This window comes from Heptranchias perlo, chromosome 3 (genome assembly GCF_035084215.1).
Source record: "Heptranchias perlo isolate sHepPer1 chromosome 3, sHepPer1.hap1, whole genome shotgun sequence".
Taxonomy (NCBI): domain Eukaryota; kingdom Metazoa; phylum Chordata; class Chondrichthyes; order Hexanchiformes; family Hexanchidae; genus Heptranchias; species Heptranchias perlo.
Window position 1 is genome coordinate 104,903,676 of NC_090327.1, and position 13,782 is coordinate 104,917,457.

Below are 13,782 nucleotides of genomic sequence, written 5' to 3' on the forward strand. Positions count from 1 at the left end.
ATGAAATCTGTGCTAACCTGGAAGGAAGAGGAGTCAGTAAAGTTGAGGGCGTTGACAACTTTGACTGTCACTGGCAGAGGCATAGCTATGGTGCAGGTTGGCAGCAGATGTGCTTACAGCCTTTGACACAGATCTGCACTGGCTCTATGCTAACTTGGAGGTTGCAGAGTCAGATCCGCACATTATTGCAAGGAGTGCCAGCGGCTGCAGGTATAGTTAGTAACACAATGGCACATGCAGAGTCTGGGTCTAGCGCCCCCTGATCTCCATGGTAGATTTTCTTTCATCTTGTATTAGTTCAACCACAAATTGCTGTATTTGTCATGCTTCAAAACCAACTTCAATTGCAACTTGACTTGCTGTCTGCCGTAGTACTGTTCCCTTAGATGCCTTGTTGCACCGAGCTCCATTGAAAGTTTGCATCAGATAAGCCCCCTTTTCATTTCCCTTTTTGTTAGCTTTTGCTGTTCTGCTGAAGTCTTCAAAATCCTTCAATGACAGTTAGTTTTTCCAGTGAATTAACAGACAATAGTTACTCATTTGAGGTTCCACATAAATATGTACCGCTAGGAGAGGAAACATATCTCCAGAAATATTTTTTAAAAAATTCATAAAATTGCCAAAAAATAAGCCAGAACTTAAAAACAATGTGAAACTGGATAATAAAAAATGACTAAAAAGGTCTTGGATGCTTCAAGAGCTTCATCGCTCTTGGAGCTTTCCTTCTGCCCACTGCAGATGCGCAGATAGAGCACCCAACAGAATTCCACATTAAATGAACAGAAAATTGAGCTAGGTTTCATTTTGATGTATTATAATATTTAAATGAATCAATGGCTTCTTTCTGGTAAAACCAATTCAGACTGATCTAAAAGGCCTGTTAGAAAATTGTATTCTGCACTGAAGTGGTGGGGATCAGGGCCACGTTTTATGGTTGTGCAGTGCCTGCTCCACTCATAGGCCTGAGTGGCCAAAAATATAACTTATTGTGCCGTGGAACCATAGGAATAAGTTTATACTCCATTTGACTCATCATGGTAGAAGTCCTTGTTAAATTCCATTACAGTAAACTGAAAAAGAGGGAGCTAGAGAATTATGGTTGAAGTGCACAAAATACAATTAGCGGTGAGAGGCTCTATCAGTACTGATTCTAGCGCAGGGTGTCTATCCAAATCACTAATCTATCTTTTCAGATGCTGATGAGCCTATTGTGTATTTTCAGCATTTTTCATTTTTTTAAAAACTTTTAATCCATAAGGAATGCAGGATGCTTACATTATGAATTACACATTAGAGTGAGCATGCAGTTTGGGGGTAGGGGAGAAATAGGTGTGTTTTTTATGCTAAAGAAATAGATGCAAAAGTTTACGCAACTTGCGGCTGAGTTAAAAGCAGACATGGAAACGTGACCTGTAGGAGCACCAGAAGATCCGCAAAGCCTCAATTGTTGAAATGTGCAATCTAGAAACTTCAGCAACAACTAAACAACATAAAATTCCCACCCCAATTTATTCCCCTTTCTCCTGTTGTACGGTTTCATGAGCCAAGCAGCCTGCTGGTGCCTTGTCCAAGTGGCCATTCTTTCTGTATGGACCTGAACAGCATGTATCAGCAGGTTATATGACCACCAAGGGCATTACAACCCCATATTAATTAGTAATAGGGTCTCTGCTACTCAAAATATATTTATAAATATAAACTGGATAATGTTATTATAAATTGTTGAAGTAGTAACTGCGGTGAAAGAGTAAAAAATTTGAAAAACTAGCAGATATCCTATAGCACTGCTCAAGGTGAATTAAAGGATGCACTATTTTACAACATTTAGAAACGAAGCTTATATTTATATAGAACCTTTCACGGCCTCAGCAGAATCCTTAGCGCTTCACAGTCAATGAATGATATTTCACGTGTAGTCACTGTTGTTTCGTGAGCAAACTTCGCAACCAAGCTGCACACAATATCCCACAAACAAGTAATGAGATAAATGACCAAATAATCTATTTTTGGAGGTGTTGATTGAGGGATAAATTTTAACAGGACACCGAGAGAACTCCCCTCCTCTTCTTTGAATACTGTCATGCAATCTTTACACCCACCTGAAAAGCTAGATGGTGCCTTAGTTTAACATGTCACCTGAAAGATGGGACATCTGACGATGCAGCACTCCCACAGTAATGCGCTCAAGTGTCAGCCTAGATAATGGGGGCATCATCAAGAAATTGCATGCAGCAATGTGTTACAGGAGATATGACTTACAGGAAGTGCATGCTATATGCAAGATTTTTAATATGTTATAAATATGGAAAGTCAAAGCTCTTTCTATATATCTAAGCCAATTGTGCAGCTGATCACTGTGATCTTTAGTACTATTTTAAAAAATAATTTCTATAGAATCATAGAAAGGTTACAGCACGGAAGGAGGCCATTTGGCCCATCGCGCTGGTTCTATGCAAGAACAATGCAGCTAGTCCCACTCCCCGCCCGAACCCCGTAGCCCTACAAATTTTTTAACTTTCAAGTACTTATCCAGTTCCCTTTTGAAGGCCATGATTGAATCTGCCTCCACCACTCCTTCAGGCAATGCATTCCGGATCCTAACCACTCATTGTGTAAAAAAAGTTTTTCCACATGTCACCTTTGGGTCTTAAGCCAATCACCTCAAATCTGTGTCCTGCGGTTCTTGACCCTTCCACCAATAGGAACAGTTTTACAGTCTACTCTGTCTAGACCCTTCATGATTTTGAATACCTCTATCAAACCTCCTCGCAACTTTCTCTGTTCCAAGGAGCACAACCCCAGCTTCTTCAGTCCATCCATGTAACTAAAGTCCCTCGTAACTGAAGTATAATAAAGCTTTTTGCGCCAGCTGGTTTTGTCCATTCATCCAAATCAAAGCTTTATGCTCATGTTCAGTGTAGGCTTACATCTGAACATTCTGATTAGTTCATTATTTCTTGTACCAAAAAATTATGGTTCCAATCATGATTCATAAAATTAACCATTACTATTGGAGGGGGGAGGGGGGGGAGGAAAGAGAGAAAGGGACAAATAAGATATCTTTCAGCTGCCATGACAGTCACACCCACTCTACTAACGTATCCCAATTTATCACATAATAAACATACGTTCCGAATTAGTCTTTTGAATTTGTGTGAACTATCATGCACAAAATTTTAAAAACTAAAGGGAACGTTAAAGTCCTTCTCTGCAGCTGTCACTACACATTTCATACAGATCATTACTCACCGCTACCACAATGGAAAATATACAAATGTTCAGTGACCACAATAACCTTGCCCAGTATTAGCACAACCAGTCAATCAGCATCAATGTTAAAAATAGTGTGCTTTTAACCAGATTTGTATATTTGACACTATTGTAAAGCCCACACAACCGAGACTGGAAACACAACTAAGCACAATCATTAAATGAAAAGGTGAAAAGCATACATCTTTGCAGAGCAGGAGACCATTGTTGCTAATGTCAAAACATTTTGCTTTTAGGAATACCGTTAGATTATACATTTAATTAGCCATAAAACACTAAAAGATAACCTCAAATCATTTTAAACGGATCCTTCTGCACAATCAACAAAAACTCTGAAGGTTTTTACTTCATCTAGATTGTCAACAAGGCTCCATTAACATAGAAACACATCTCAAAGCGTTTTACTGAAGCATAATCAGACAAAAGTCCACACAGAGCTAAAGGAGGAGATATAAGGAATGATGACTAAAAACTTGGTCATAGAACTGGGTTTTAAGTTGAATCTTAAAAAAAAGAGAGGGAGGTGGTGAGGCAGAAAAGTGTAGGGAAGGAATTCCAGAGCTGGGGGCTTAGAAGGCTGAAGGCACAGCTGCCAATAGTGGGGTGAAAGGGTTTCCAGATGCATGAGGCAAGAGTTGAGGAACGCAGCGACTCAGAGTTCTTGGGATAGAGAAGGTTACAGAGGTAAGGAGGGGAAAGGCCATGAAGGGAATATGAACACGAGGATTAGAATTTCAAACATGAGACAGTGAGGGACCAGGCGCTTATGTAGGTCAGTGAGCACAGGGATGATGGGAGAGTGGGACTCGGTGCGGGATGATGCGGGCAGAATATTGAATGAACTTTGGTTTACAGAGGGTGGAAGATGGGAGGCCAACCAGGAGAGCATTGGAATAATTGAGTCTAGAAGTGACAAAGGCAGGTTTGAGAGTTTCAGCAGCAGATGGGCTGAGGCAGGGCCAGAGGATATCATTACGGAGGTAAAAGTAGGTGATAGTCAAGTTTACTCATCTTCTTGGCACTCCAGCAGTGTCGTTACCAAATCTACCGGAGCTAATCGGAGGATCCTAGCAAACCACTGTTCAACAAACAGATGCCTTTAGAGATATAAAAGAAAGAATTTCCACGTAGGTTCCCCGAACTCCTGTTGTAACTTTGATGGAAGATTGGTGGAAACACTGGAGAAACAGCATTAACGGTTGGTTACACCATTTCTGCCAATCTTCCAGCGGACCATCGGGAGAATCCTTGCGGAAATTCCAGGCAATAACATTTCTTCTTCCCTTCAACTTCCCTAGTGTGTATTTAAATGCCTTCATACCATTGCTAAAGGATCATTAACATTTATGTCCCTTTATTTAATTTGATCAATTTTGTTGATTTTTGAAAAGTGACCACAAGATGATGCCATGATGTTAAGGAAGTGGCTTGGAGTTACTGAGTCTGACCATTTGAGAACGCTGCATTATTACGTACTGTTCAATGACAAGAACCCTAAAGCATCCCAGACCAATACCATCTATTGCTGAAAAATTCTGCCCCTTCCCTGGTTGTCAGATTCAAACTCCTCTAAGCTATTTCCTTCAATATCACTATATTTCATTATCACTAAGCTAGTGAGTCTATAAGCAACTAATTGAAATTAAAACTTGATTAATTCTGGAAATCCAACATTGAAAAAAAGTGAAACTTTTTAACAATAAAACCTACTGCTTCTGCAGGCTGAACGAAAGGGATAATGCTGCTTTAGAGAGTAGGGGAAAGGATCTAGAACAGAGGCCACTTATGTGAAAGAAGCAGGCTGGACGGACATAATGGCATTTATGGCAAATCAAAACAAGAAAAGTATCAATTACAATTTTAAAAAGTCACATGATAATTAACTTGAAAAATTTACCTGTGGGAAAGCATCCTCTGAAGCAGAAAAGAAGTAGGTATATACAATCAGTTCTGATGCCACCTCAAAGAATTTCTCCTGGTGGGGAGTAAAATTATAAGAATGTCAAGGGTTAAAACACAATTCTCCAAATTTTTTTTCCTCATGCACCCAAGAATCCATACCAAGTTAAAAACTAAAGAATAAATCTGGATAATATATTTGCATCAATTTATGGCAAATATTTTTTATTAGATACATTTATGGTTTTGGGACATAAATCCTTTGAATACTGTAGCAAATTTTAGGCATCATCCTCAAAATCTAGAAAGACTGTAGCAAATTTTAGGCATCATCATCAGAATCTAGAAAGACTGTAGCAAATTTTAGGCATCATCCTCAGAATCTAGAAAGACTGAGACATCATTCAGTTTATTCAAATATTTAATAATATTTCAAGTTCTTTTCTTACGATTTCAATCAAAAAATGCTATGTAGGTGTTAAAAGGTGGAGAAATAGCTGTGTTTTGCTACGTCAAATATTCTGTATACAAAGAAGTCAACACTTTGAACCATATAAGTTTATAGCACAGGAGGCCATTCGGCCCATAATGCTGGCACTGGCTCTTCGTTAGAGCAACTAAAATCAAATCCCACCGGCCCTGTTTTTTCTCCATAGCTGTGTAACTTACACTGCTTCAAATATTTTTCCATTTTCACATAAAAATGAAACGGTCAGCCAGTTCCTATGGCAAAGCATTCCATGCTCCAACAAACTCTCTGTGTAAAGAAATTTCTTATAATCTCTTTCCTTACTATCTTGGTGACCATTTTAAATTGATGACCCCTTGTCACTGACTCCCCAGTCATAGGAAATTCTTTCCCTATTCAAAACCTTTCATAATTTAAAAAATCTCAATTAAATCTCCTCTGAGCCTTCTCTGCTCTAGTGGAAATTGTCTCAGTGGATCAAGACTCTCCTCGTAACTATAATTTCCCATCCTTGGCATCATCCTGGTAAATCTACATTGGACATTCAAGCGATGGTATAACCGATGTTTTATACAAATTTATTACTTTTTTTTTTACTCTTACTCGATGCGCCTGGTTATAAAACCCAAGATGCTGTTGGCCCTTTTTTTATATATTTCTTCAGCTAGCTGCACTTGCACTCTCTTTGAATTATGTATTTAAACCCTTAGGACCGCCTCTTTAACCACAACCACAATCTGTAACCTCACGGCCTGGCATATTCCTCACTCTACTATTACCAACAAGCCAGGGGATCAACCTTGGTTCAATAAGGAGTGTAGAAGAGCATGCCAGGAGCAGCACCAGGCATACCTAAAAATGAGGTGCCAACCTGGTGAAGCCACAACACAGGACTACATTCATGCTAAACAGCGGAAGCAACATGCTATAGACAGAGCTAAGAGATTCCACAACCAACGGATCAGATCAAAGCTCTGCAGTCCTGCCACATCCAGTCGTGAATGGTGGTGGACAATTAAACAACTAACGGGAAGAGGAGGCTCTGTAAACATCCCCATCCTTAATGATGGCGGAGTCCAGCACGTGAGTACAAAAGACAAGGCTGAAGCATTTGCAACCATCTTCAGCCAGAAGTGCCGAGTGGATGATCCATCTTGGCCTCCTCCCAATATCCCCACCATCACAGAAGCCAGTCTTCAGCCAATTCGATTCACTTCACGTGATATCAACAAACGGCTGAGTGCACTGGATACAGCAAAGGCTATGGCCCCGACAACATCCCAGCTGTAGTGCTGAAGACTTGTGCTCCAGAACTAGCTGCGCCTCTCGCCAAGCTGTTCCAGTATAGCTACAAAACTGGCATCTACCTGACAATGTGGAAAATTGCCCAGGTATGTCCTGTCCACAAAAAGCAGGACAAATCCAATCCGGCCAATTACCGCCCCATCAGTCTACTCACAATCAGCAGCAAAGTGATGGAAGGTGTCGTCGACAGTGCTATCAAGCGGCACTTACTCACCAATAACCTGCTCACCGATGCTCAGTTTGGGTTCCACCAGGACCACTCGGCTCCAGACCTCATTACAGCCTTGGTCCAAACATGGACAAAAGAGCTGAATTCCAGAGGTGAGGTGAGAGTGACTGACCTTGACATCAAGGCAGCATTTGACTGAGTGTGGCAATCAGGGGGAAAACTCTCCAGTGGTTGGAGTCATACCTAGCACAAAGGAAGATGGTAGTGGTTGTTGCAGGCCAATCATCACAGCCCCAGGACATGGCTGCAGGAGTTCCTTAGGGCAGTGTCCTAGGCCCAACCATCTTCAGCTGCTTCATCAATGACCTTCCCTCCATCATAAGGTCAGAAATGGGGATGTTCGCTGATGATTGGACAGTGTTCAGTTCCATTTGCAACCCCTCAGATAATGAAGCAGTCCGTGCCTGCATGCAGCAAGACCTGGACAACATCCAGACTTGGGCTCATAAGTGGCAAGCTCCAGACAATGCCTATCTCCAACAAGAGAGAGTCTAACCACCTCCCCTTGACATTCAATGACATTACCATCGCCGAATCCCCCACCATCAACATCCTGGGGGTCCCCATTGACCAGAAACTTAACTGGACCAGCCATATAAATACTGTGGCTACAAGAGCAGATCAGAGGCTGGGTATTCTGCGGCGAGTGACTCACCTCCTGACTCCCCAAAGCCTTTCCACCATTTACAAGGCACAAGTCAGGAGTGTGATGGAATAATGTCCACTTGCCTGGATGAGTGCAGCTCCAACAACACTCAAGAAGCTCGACACCATCCAGGACAAAGCAGCCCGTTTGATTGGCACCCCATCCACCACCCGAAACAAAAATTCACTCCCTTCACCACCGGCGCACAGTGACTGCAGTGTGTACCATCCACAGGATGCACTGCAGCAACTCGCCAAGGCTTCTTCGACAGCACCTCCCAAACCCGCGACCTCTACCACCTAGAAGGACAAGAGCAGCAGGTACATGGGAACAACAGCACCTGCACATTCCCCTCCAAATCTCACACCATTCCGACTTGGAAATATATCACCGTTCCTTCATTGTCGCTGGGTCAAAATCCTGGAACTCCCTACCTAACAGCACTGTGGGAGAACCGTCACCACACGGACTGCAGCGGTTCAAGGCCGCGGCTCACCACCACCTTCTCAAGGGCAATTAGGATGGGCAATAAATGCTTGCCTCGCCAGCGACGCCCACATCCCATGAACGAATAAAAAAAGTGTCCTTCAATTAAATGTAAACCCCCATTCCTTGATTTTCCTCCCAAAATGTACTACCTCAAATTTATCCACAATAAACTGCACCTGCCTGCCCATTCCACTATTACAGTTTCCGCACTTTGTCAAACACTACTTTTGTGTGTTGTCAGCAAATTTTGAGACTGCATTCCTTACATCCAGTCTATAGAGAACAAAAGTGGACCCAGCACTGACTCTGGGGTACACCACTTTCAAACCTTTCCAATCCAACACCCATGTACCTAAACTCTATTTCCTGTCAGTCAACCAACTTTCTATCTCTGCGGTTACATTTCCTCTTTTACCATACGTTTTAATTTTTCTAACAAGCCTCGTGAGACACCTTATCAAATACCTCTGAAAATCCATATGCACTGCATCTATTGCATTCTCTATCTACCCAATTGGTCAATTTTTAAAAACTCTTAAATTTGTCAAACATGACTTGCCTTTAACAAATCATTTTCTGGCTGTCCCACATTAACTCATACATTTCTAAATGGTCACTAATTTTATATTGCGTTATGGATTCTAACAGCATGTCCACAATTGACCTTAGATTTATGGGTCTCTGGTTACCTGGTTTATCGTTCTAGAACAAATGTGTTACATTGGCTGCTCTGGAGTCGAATGGTACAATTTGCATACTTGAAAGATTGTGGCCAGAGCCTCTGCTATCTCCTCTGACTTCTTTCAGCAGCACTAAGGCCCCTGTGACTTATCCACTTCCATCCTCTCACCAACACATCCGCCCGGAACTTCCTTGGGGTTTCTCCTAATTGGTCGCCATAAATTCGGCAGAAGATTAGAGGAAACTCTGTTTACATGTGTATTTGGGACTTCCTCCGATCTTCCACCGAAGTTTGGCAGCCGATCGGGAGAAACTACCCCAAGGTAATTCTCGCGCAGATCTTTGTTTAAAATACATTTATTTTCAGACCTTCAGTGGAGATTCACTGCCAACATACACGAAGAAAACTGGATGTCTCTTTTGCCAATGGTCAAACAGCTGCTGAGTGGGAAGTGATCTGACCAGCGGCCTATTAATAAAAACAAAAGAAGAAGTATAAGTATCGATTTCACAATCTATCAAGGATCAAATGCACATATACTGCTGCTTCAAATGTCAACTCCCATTCTTTAACCAGGAGTAACTTGACTGTATAATGAACATAAACTGCCTGCAGGCGGATCTCTGCAATCTCTCCTGACACAGCCATTATTCTAGTTGGTTTGCATTTCTTCTCCCCACCTTCATTTTACAACTTGATCAATGAAAATAAACATGGCTACTTTATGGTGTAAAGATCTGCAAATATAGTGCACAGTTTCAGGCTGCCTACAAAACCCATGCAAATCAAGTGGCATAAGATAGAGTGAAAGAAACTGCAGGTATAAATACCTCTACTCCACGACCGAGTTTTATGACTGGATCCCAAATAAATTATGGATACGAGAAATGCGAATTGAAACTAAACTGATATGAGTCAGTATGGAAGAACAACTATAGGCCGTGTGTAAAAGTGATTTTTGAAGCAGAGAAAGAAAAAATCTAATAGAAACCAATCAAATGAGATAAATAAAAGGTGTGATAAGGTCGTACAACTTGCATAGAAAAAAAGCAAACAGCTATGCAGGAATAAAAGGAAACTACAGCTGAAACAGTATTTCATCTAAATCTAAACAGAGAAGTTAAATGTAGAGAGTTACCACTTAGCAGGTAAAGAGCAAAGTGAGCAGTGAAATACCATATTACCCAGGCAATAAGTAGTACATTATGAACCAAATAGTTTTTTTTAAAAACACAGATGTAACACTGAACATGATTGCATCAAATTTTTCATAGGTCTTTTCCAAAATCAAACACGCCTGAAAACAAAGTGCACAGTAAAAAAATAAGCTACTCATTATATACTACATAACTGTCTTTAATGGCAAGAGATTTGGCAGTAACACTGTCGTGGCGTTGGCAAGAACTCCTTAGTGCAAACAACTTGATGCTCTTGCTGTCGGAGGTGGCAAAAATCAACTGGATAATGGCTTTGACTTGCTGCCTTAAACCCAAACTGCCAATGGTGGCAAATAAAAACAACATGTACCAGTAGAATGTAGACTAGAGGGGCAGGGGTTGTATGTGCAGCTCCCTGTTGTTGTTGAATCCATCCTGCAGTATAAATGCGGCAGGTCCAGCATAACAAAAACTGGCATTATTTACTGAGCTTTAAAAGCAGTTCACTAATGTAAAACAGATACAGGTAGTACAAGCCAACAAAGATCAAGACTGTTAGCTCTTGATACCATTATCTTTTCAACTTGAAGCCACAGAGTGCCGAATTCTTAACCTCCACTATGAAACAAGAGGCATCAAATCCAAGATAATAACAATTTTTATTAAAAATTATAAAAAGAAAATATTACTAATGAAAGGCCGTATGCTAATCCCACGTTCAAATCCCCTCAGTACTGCTTCCACCCTCTTCACAGCACTAAGATTGCCCTGGCGACAGTTATGAATTACACCCTCAGTTATTGTGACAGCAGTGCATATCCCTCCTTGGCCTCTCTTCAGAGTCTGATACATTAGCGACCACACCATTCTCCCCTATTGCCTCTTCTCCGTTGTCCAACTGTGGAACTGCCGTTGTGTGGTTCCATTCAAACCTGCTCAAACAGTTAGCATTTCTCCAGCAAAGGGTTTTCTTCCCGTTCCTGTACTGTTACCCATGGCCCTCTCCTTATTCTTATATACATGCTGCCCTAGGTGACATCATCTGCAGACACAGCAACAGCTTCCTGTCTAACATCAAGTCAGGAATGAGTCAAAATTTTCAACAAATGAGTATCGGAACGACTTATGCCAATAAGGCTTAAAAGGGTTAAATTATGAGGACAGGTTGCATTAACTTGTATTCCCTCGAGTATAGAAGGTTGTGGGGTGATCTAGTCGAGATATTTAAAATGACAAAAGGATTCGATAGGGTAGATACGGAGAAACTATTTCCTCTGGTGGGGAAATCCAAAACAAGGGGGCATAATATTAAAATTAGAGCTAAGCCGTTCAGGAGTGAAATCTGGAAGCACTTTTTCACACAAAGGGTAGTGGAAATCTGGAAAACTCTCCCCAAAAGGATGTGGATGCTGAGACAATTGAAATTTTCAAGCCGGAGATCGATAGATTTTTGTTAGGTAAGGGTATCAAAGGATATGATGCAAAGGCAGGTAAATGTAGCGGAGGTACAGATCAGCCATGATCTGATTGAATGTCGGAACACACTCGGAGGGCATCTCCTGTTCCTATGCATCATTTTTGGCACTCACCATAAACTCTGTTCCCTTGCTATTGACTCCACCACTTCATCGGTTCAGGCTGAAACAGACCATGTTTGACCCAGATCTGAACTTCAAACCCCATATCCTATCGATCGTCAAGGCTGCTTACTTCCTCCTTTGCAACATCGCTTGACCTCACCACACTGCAGCTGAAACCATTGCCGCTGAAACTCCTATCCACACTTTTGTTACTTCTAGTCTCGGTTTTTGCAATGTCCTCCTTACTAGTCTCCCATTCTGCATAAACTCTAACTTGTTCAAAACTCTGCTTCCCAAATCCTGTTTTGCACACTCATCAGTCCCATCCTCACTGACCTATATTAGCTTTCCATCCCCTATGCATAAAATTTAAAATACTCATCCTTACCTTCAAACCCTTCTCCCACCATTGGTAGCAGTGTCTTCAGCTGCCTTGGTCCTACTCTCTGGAAATCCCTGCCTAAACCCCTCCACCTCTCTATCCACCTTCAAAAATCTTCTCAAAACCCATCTTTCAACCAAGTTTTTGGTCACCTCTTCTAACTCTCGCACGATGGATCAGCGTTCACTCCTTTATTCCTTTTATCTATTTTTTTCCCACTCCCTCTGTTAAGCTCCATGGGACATTTTCTACATTAATGGCAGGTTGTCAAAATGATAACCTGAGGCCAAAGTGATAACAGAATTGTTCTGATAAATTAAATAGCACAATGAGCTCTTTGCTTGAAAAGCAGATTTCAGTCTTTGCACTAAGATACCAAATAAGAGAATATCTATTACTCAGCAATGCATTAACTGCACACCCTTCTCAGCATTAGAGATCTGTAGAAGCAGGAAGCCAAATGAGATCATTTCTAATTCGTGCCAAACTGAAACTGTAACCAATGCATTGAATACCATTACATCAGCAATCTCAATTGTGGGATTTTGAATGTTATGTATCAGCAGCAAAAACAACCATAACTTGGGCAACAGTACATAAACACACACATTGCTGATTACTGAATAGCATTAAGTCAGTGATTTCAGCTGATGCAATTGGAATCAAGGAATTCGCTGAGAGTAATGAATTTTCCTGTCATACATGTGTATTAAATACCTAAGTCTGGGAGTGTAAATTTTTAAAAAGTGCATGGTCTGGGCTCAGAGCGAGAAAGGTCACGTGTTGGATCCATTTGATACTGTATTGATATAGGACTGAACTCAATGTTTGGAAGCACGAGCACGTTGACAAAGGCAAGTTCAAAAATTCCTGATTGAAACAGTGTCATAACAAAAATCTCCGGGTAAACAGAAAAATATCTCCCCACAGCACCATCTACAATCAATTAAATGGAATGCAACTTGGTGATGGGGGCTGTACCTTTCAACGTATCCCACGCCCAGCAGAGAAGTAGATATACGGAAAAGGCCTAATGCAGTTATTGCTAATTCAATTAATACTTTTAAAAAAAAATTGTAATAACAGGTTTGAAGATGACAAATGTACTGTAATTTTTTGAATAGATCATTTGCCAGCGTATATATTCACATATATCGAACCAGCCTCTGAACAATTCTTTCCATTTCTGCTACCCTTGCTGTTTTAAGCCTCCACAGCAATTTTTAACATCACAGCTGGACAGTCAACTATAATGTTCCATTGGTATACACCAACTGGGACAAATGTGCATGGATAAGAGTTGAAAACATCTCATGTTTTCAATTGAGAGAAGAAGATTGAACAGCTGGATTTGAACTTAGAACTGAAACGTGCTCAGAGTCAGGAGTCAGTGAATCATGAGGGCCAGCAAGAGCAGAGGGAAAATGAAGGCTAGAAAGTTAACTCAAGGGCAATTAGTGGCAATAAATGCCGGCCTCGCCACATCCCATGAACGAATTAAAAAATAGAAAGAATGCACACCAGAACATCGACTGACTGATGAGCTATTCAGTCAGCTATGATGTTGACATTTGCTGTATTGGCATGCGACAGCAAAGGCATCTAAAGTAACAGGCAAATGCGAATGCGAAGTTCACAGCTATCTGATCAGTTTGAAATGGAACAAGATCCATG

At 41.1% G+C, this 13,782-nt stretch overlaps 1 protein-coding gene across 1 annotated transcript in view; it reads right to left on the minus strand.

Moving 5' to 3' along the window:
- Window positions 1-13,782, minus strand: part of LOC137318778 (protein disulfide-isomerase TMX3-like) — a 148,396-nt gene that overhangs the window by 71,650 nt on the left and 62,964 nt on the right. The window contains exons 7-8 of the mRNA XM_067981432.1: window positions 9,358-9,457; window positions 5,168-5,245 (exon numbers count right to left, since the gene is read on the minus strand). Coding sequence (XP_067837533.1) covers window positions 5,168-5,245; window positions 9,358-9,457 — 178 coding nt within the window. The remainder of the gene's footprint in view (window positions 1-5,167; window positions 5,246-9,357; window positions 9,458-13,782) is intronic.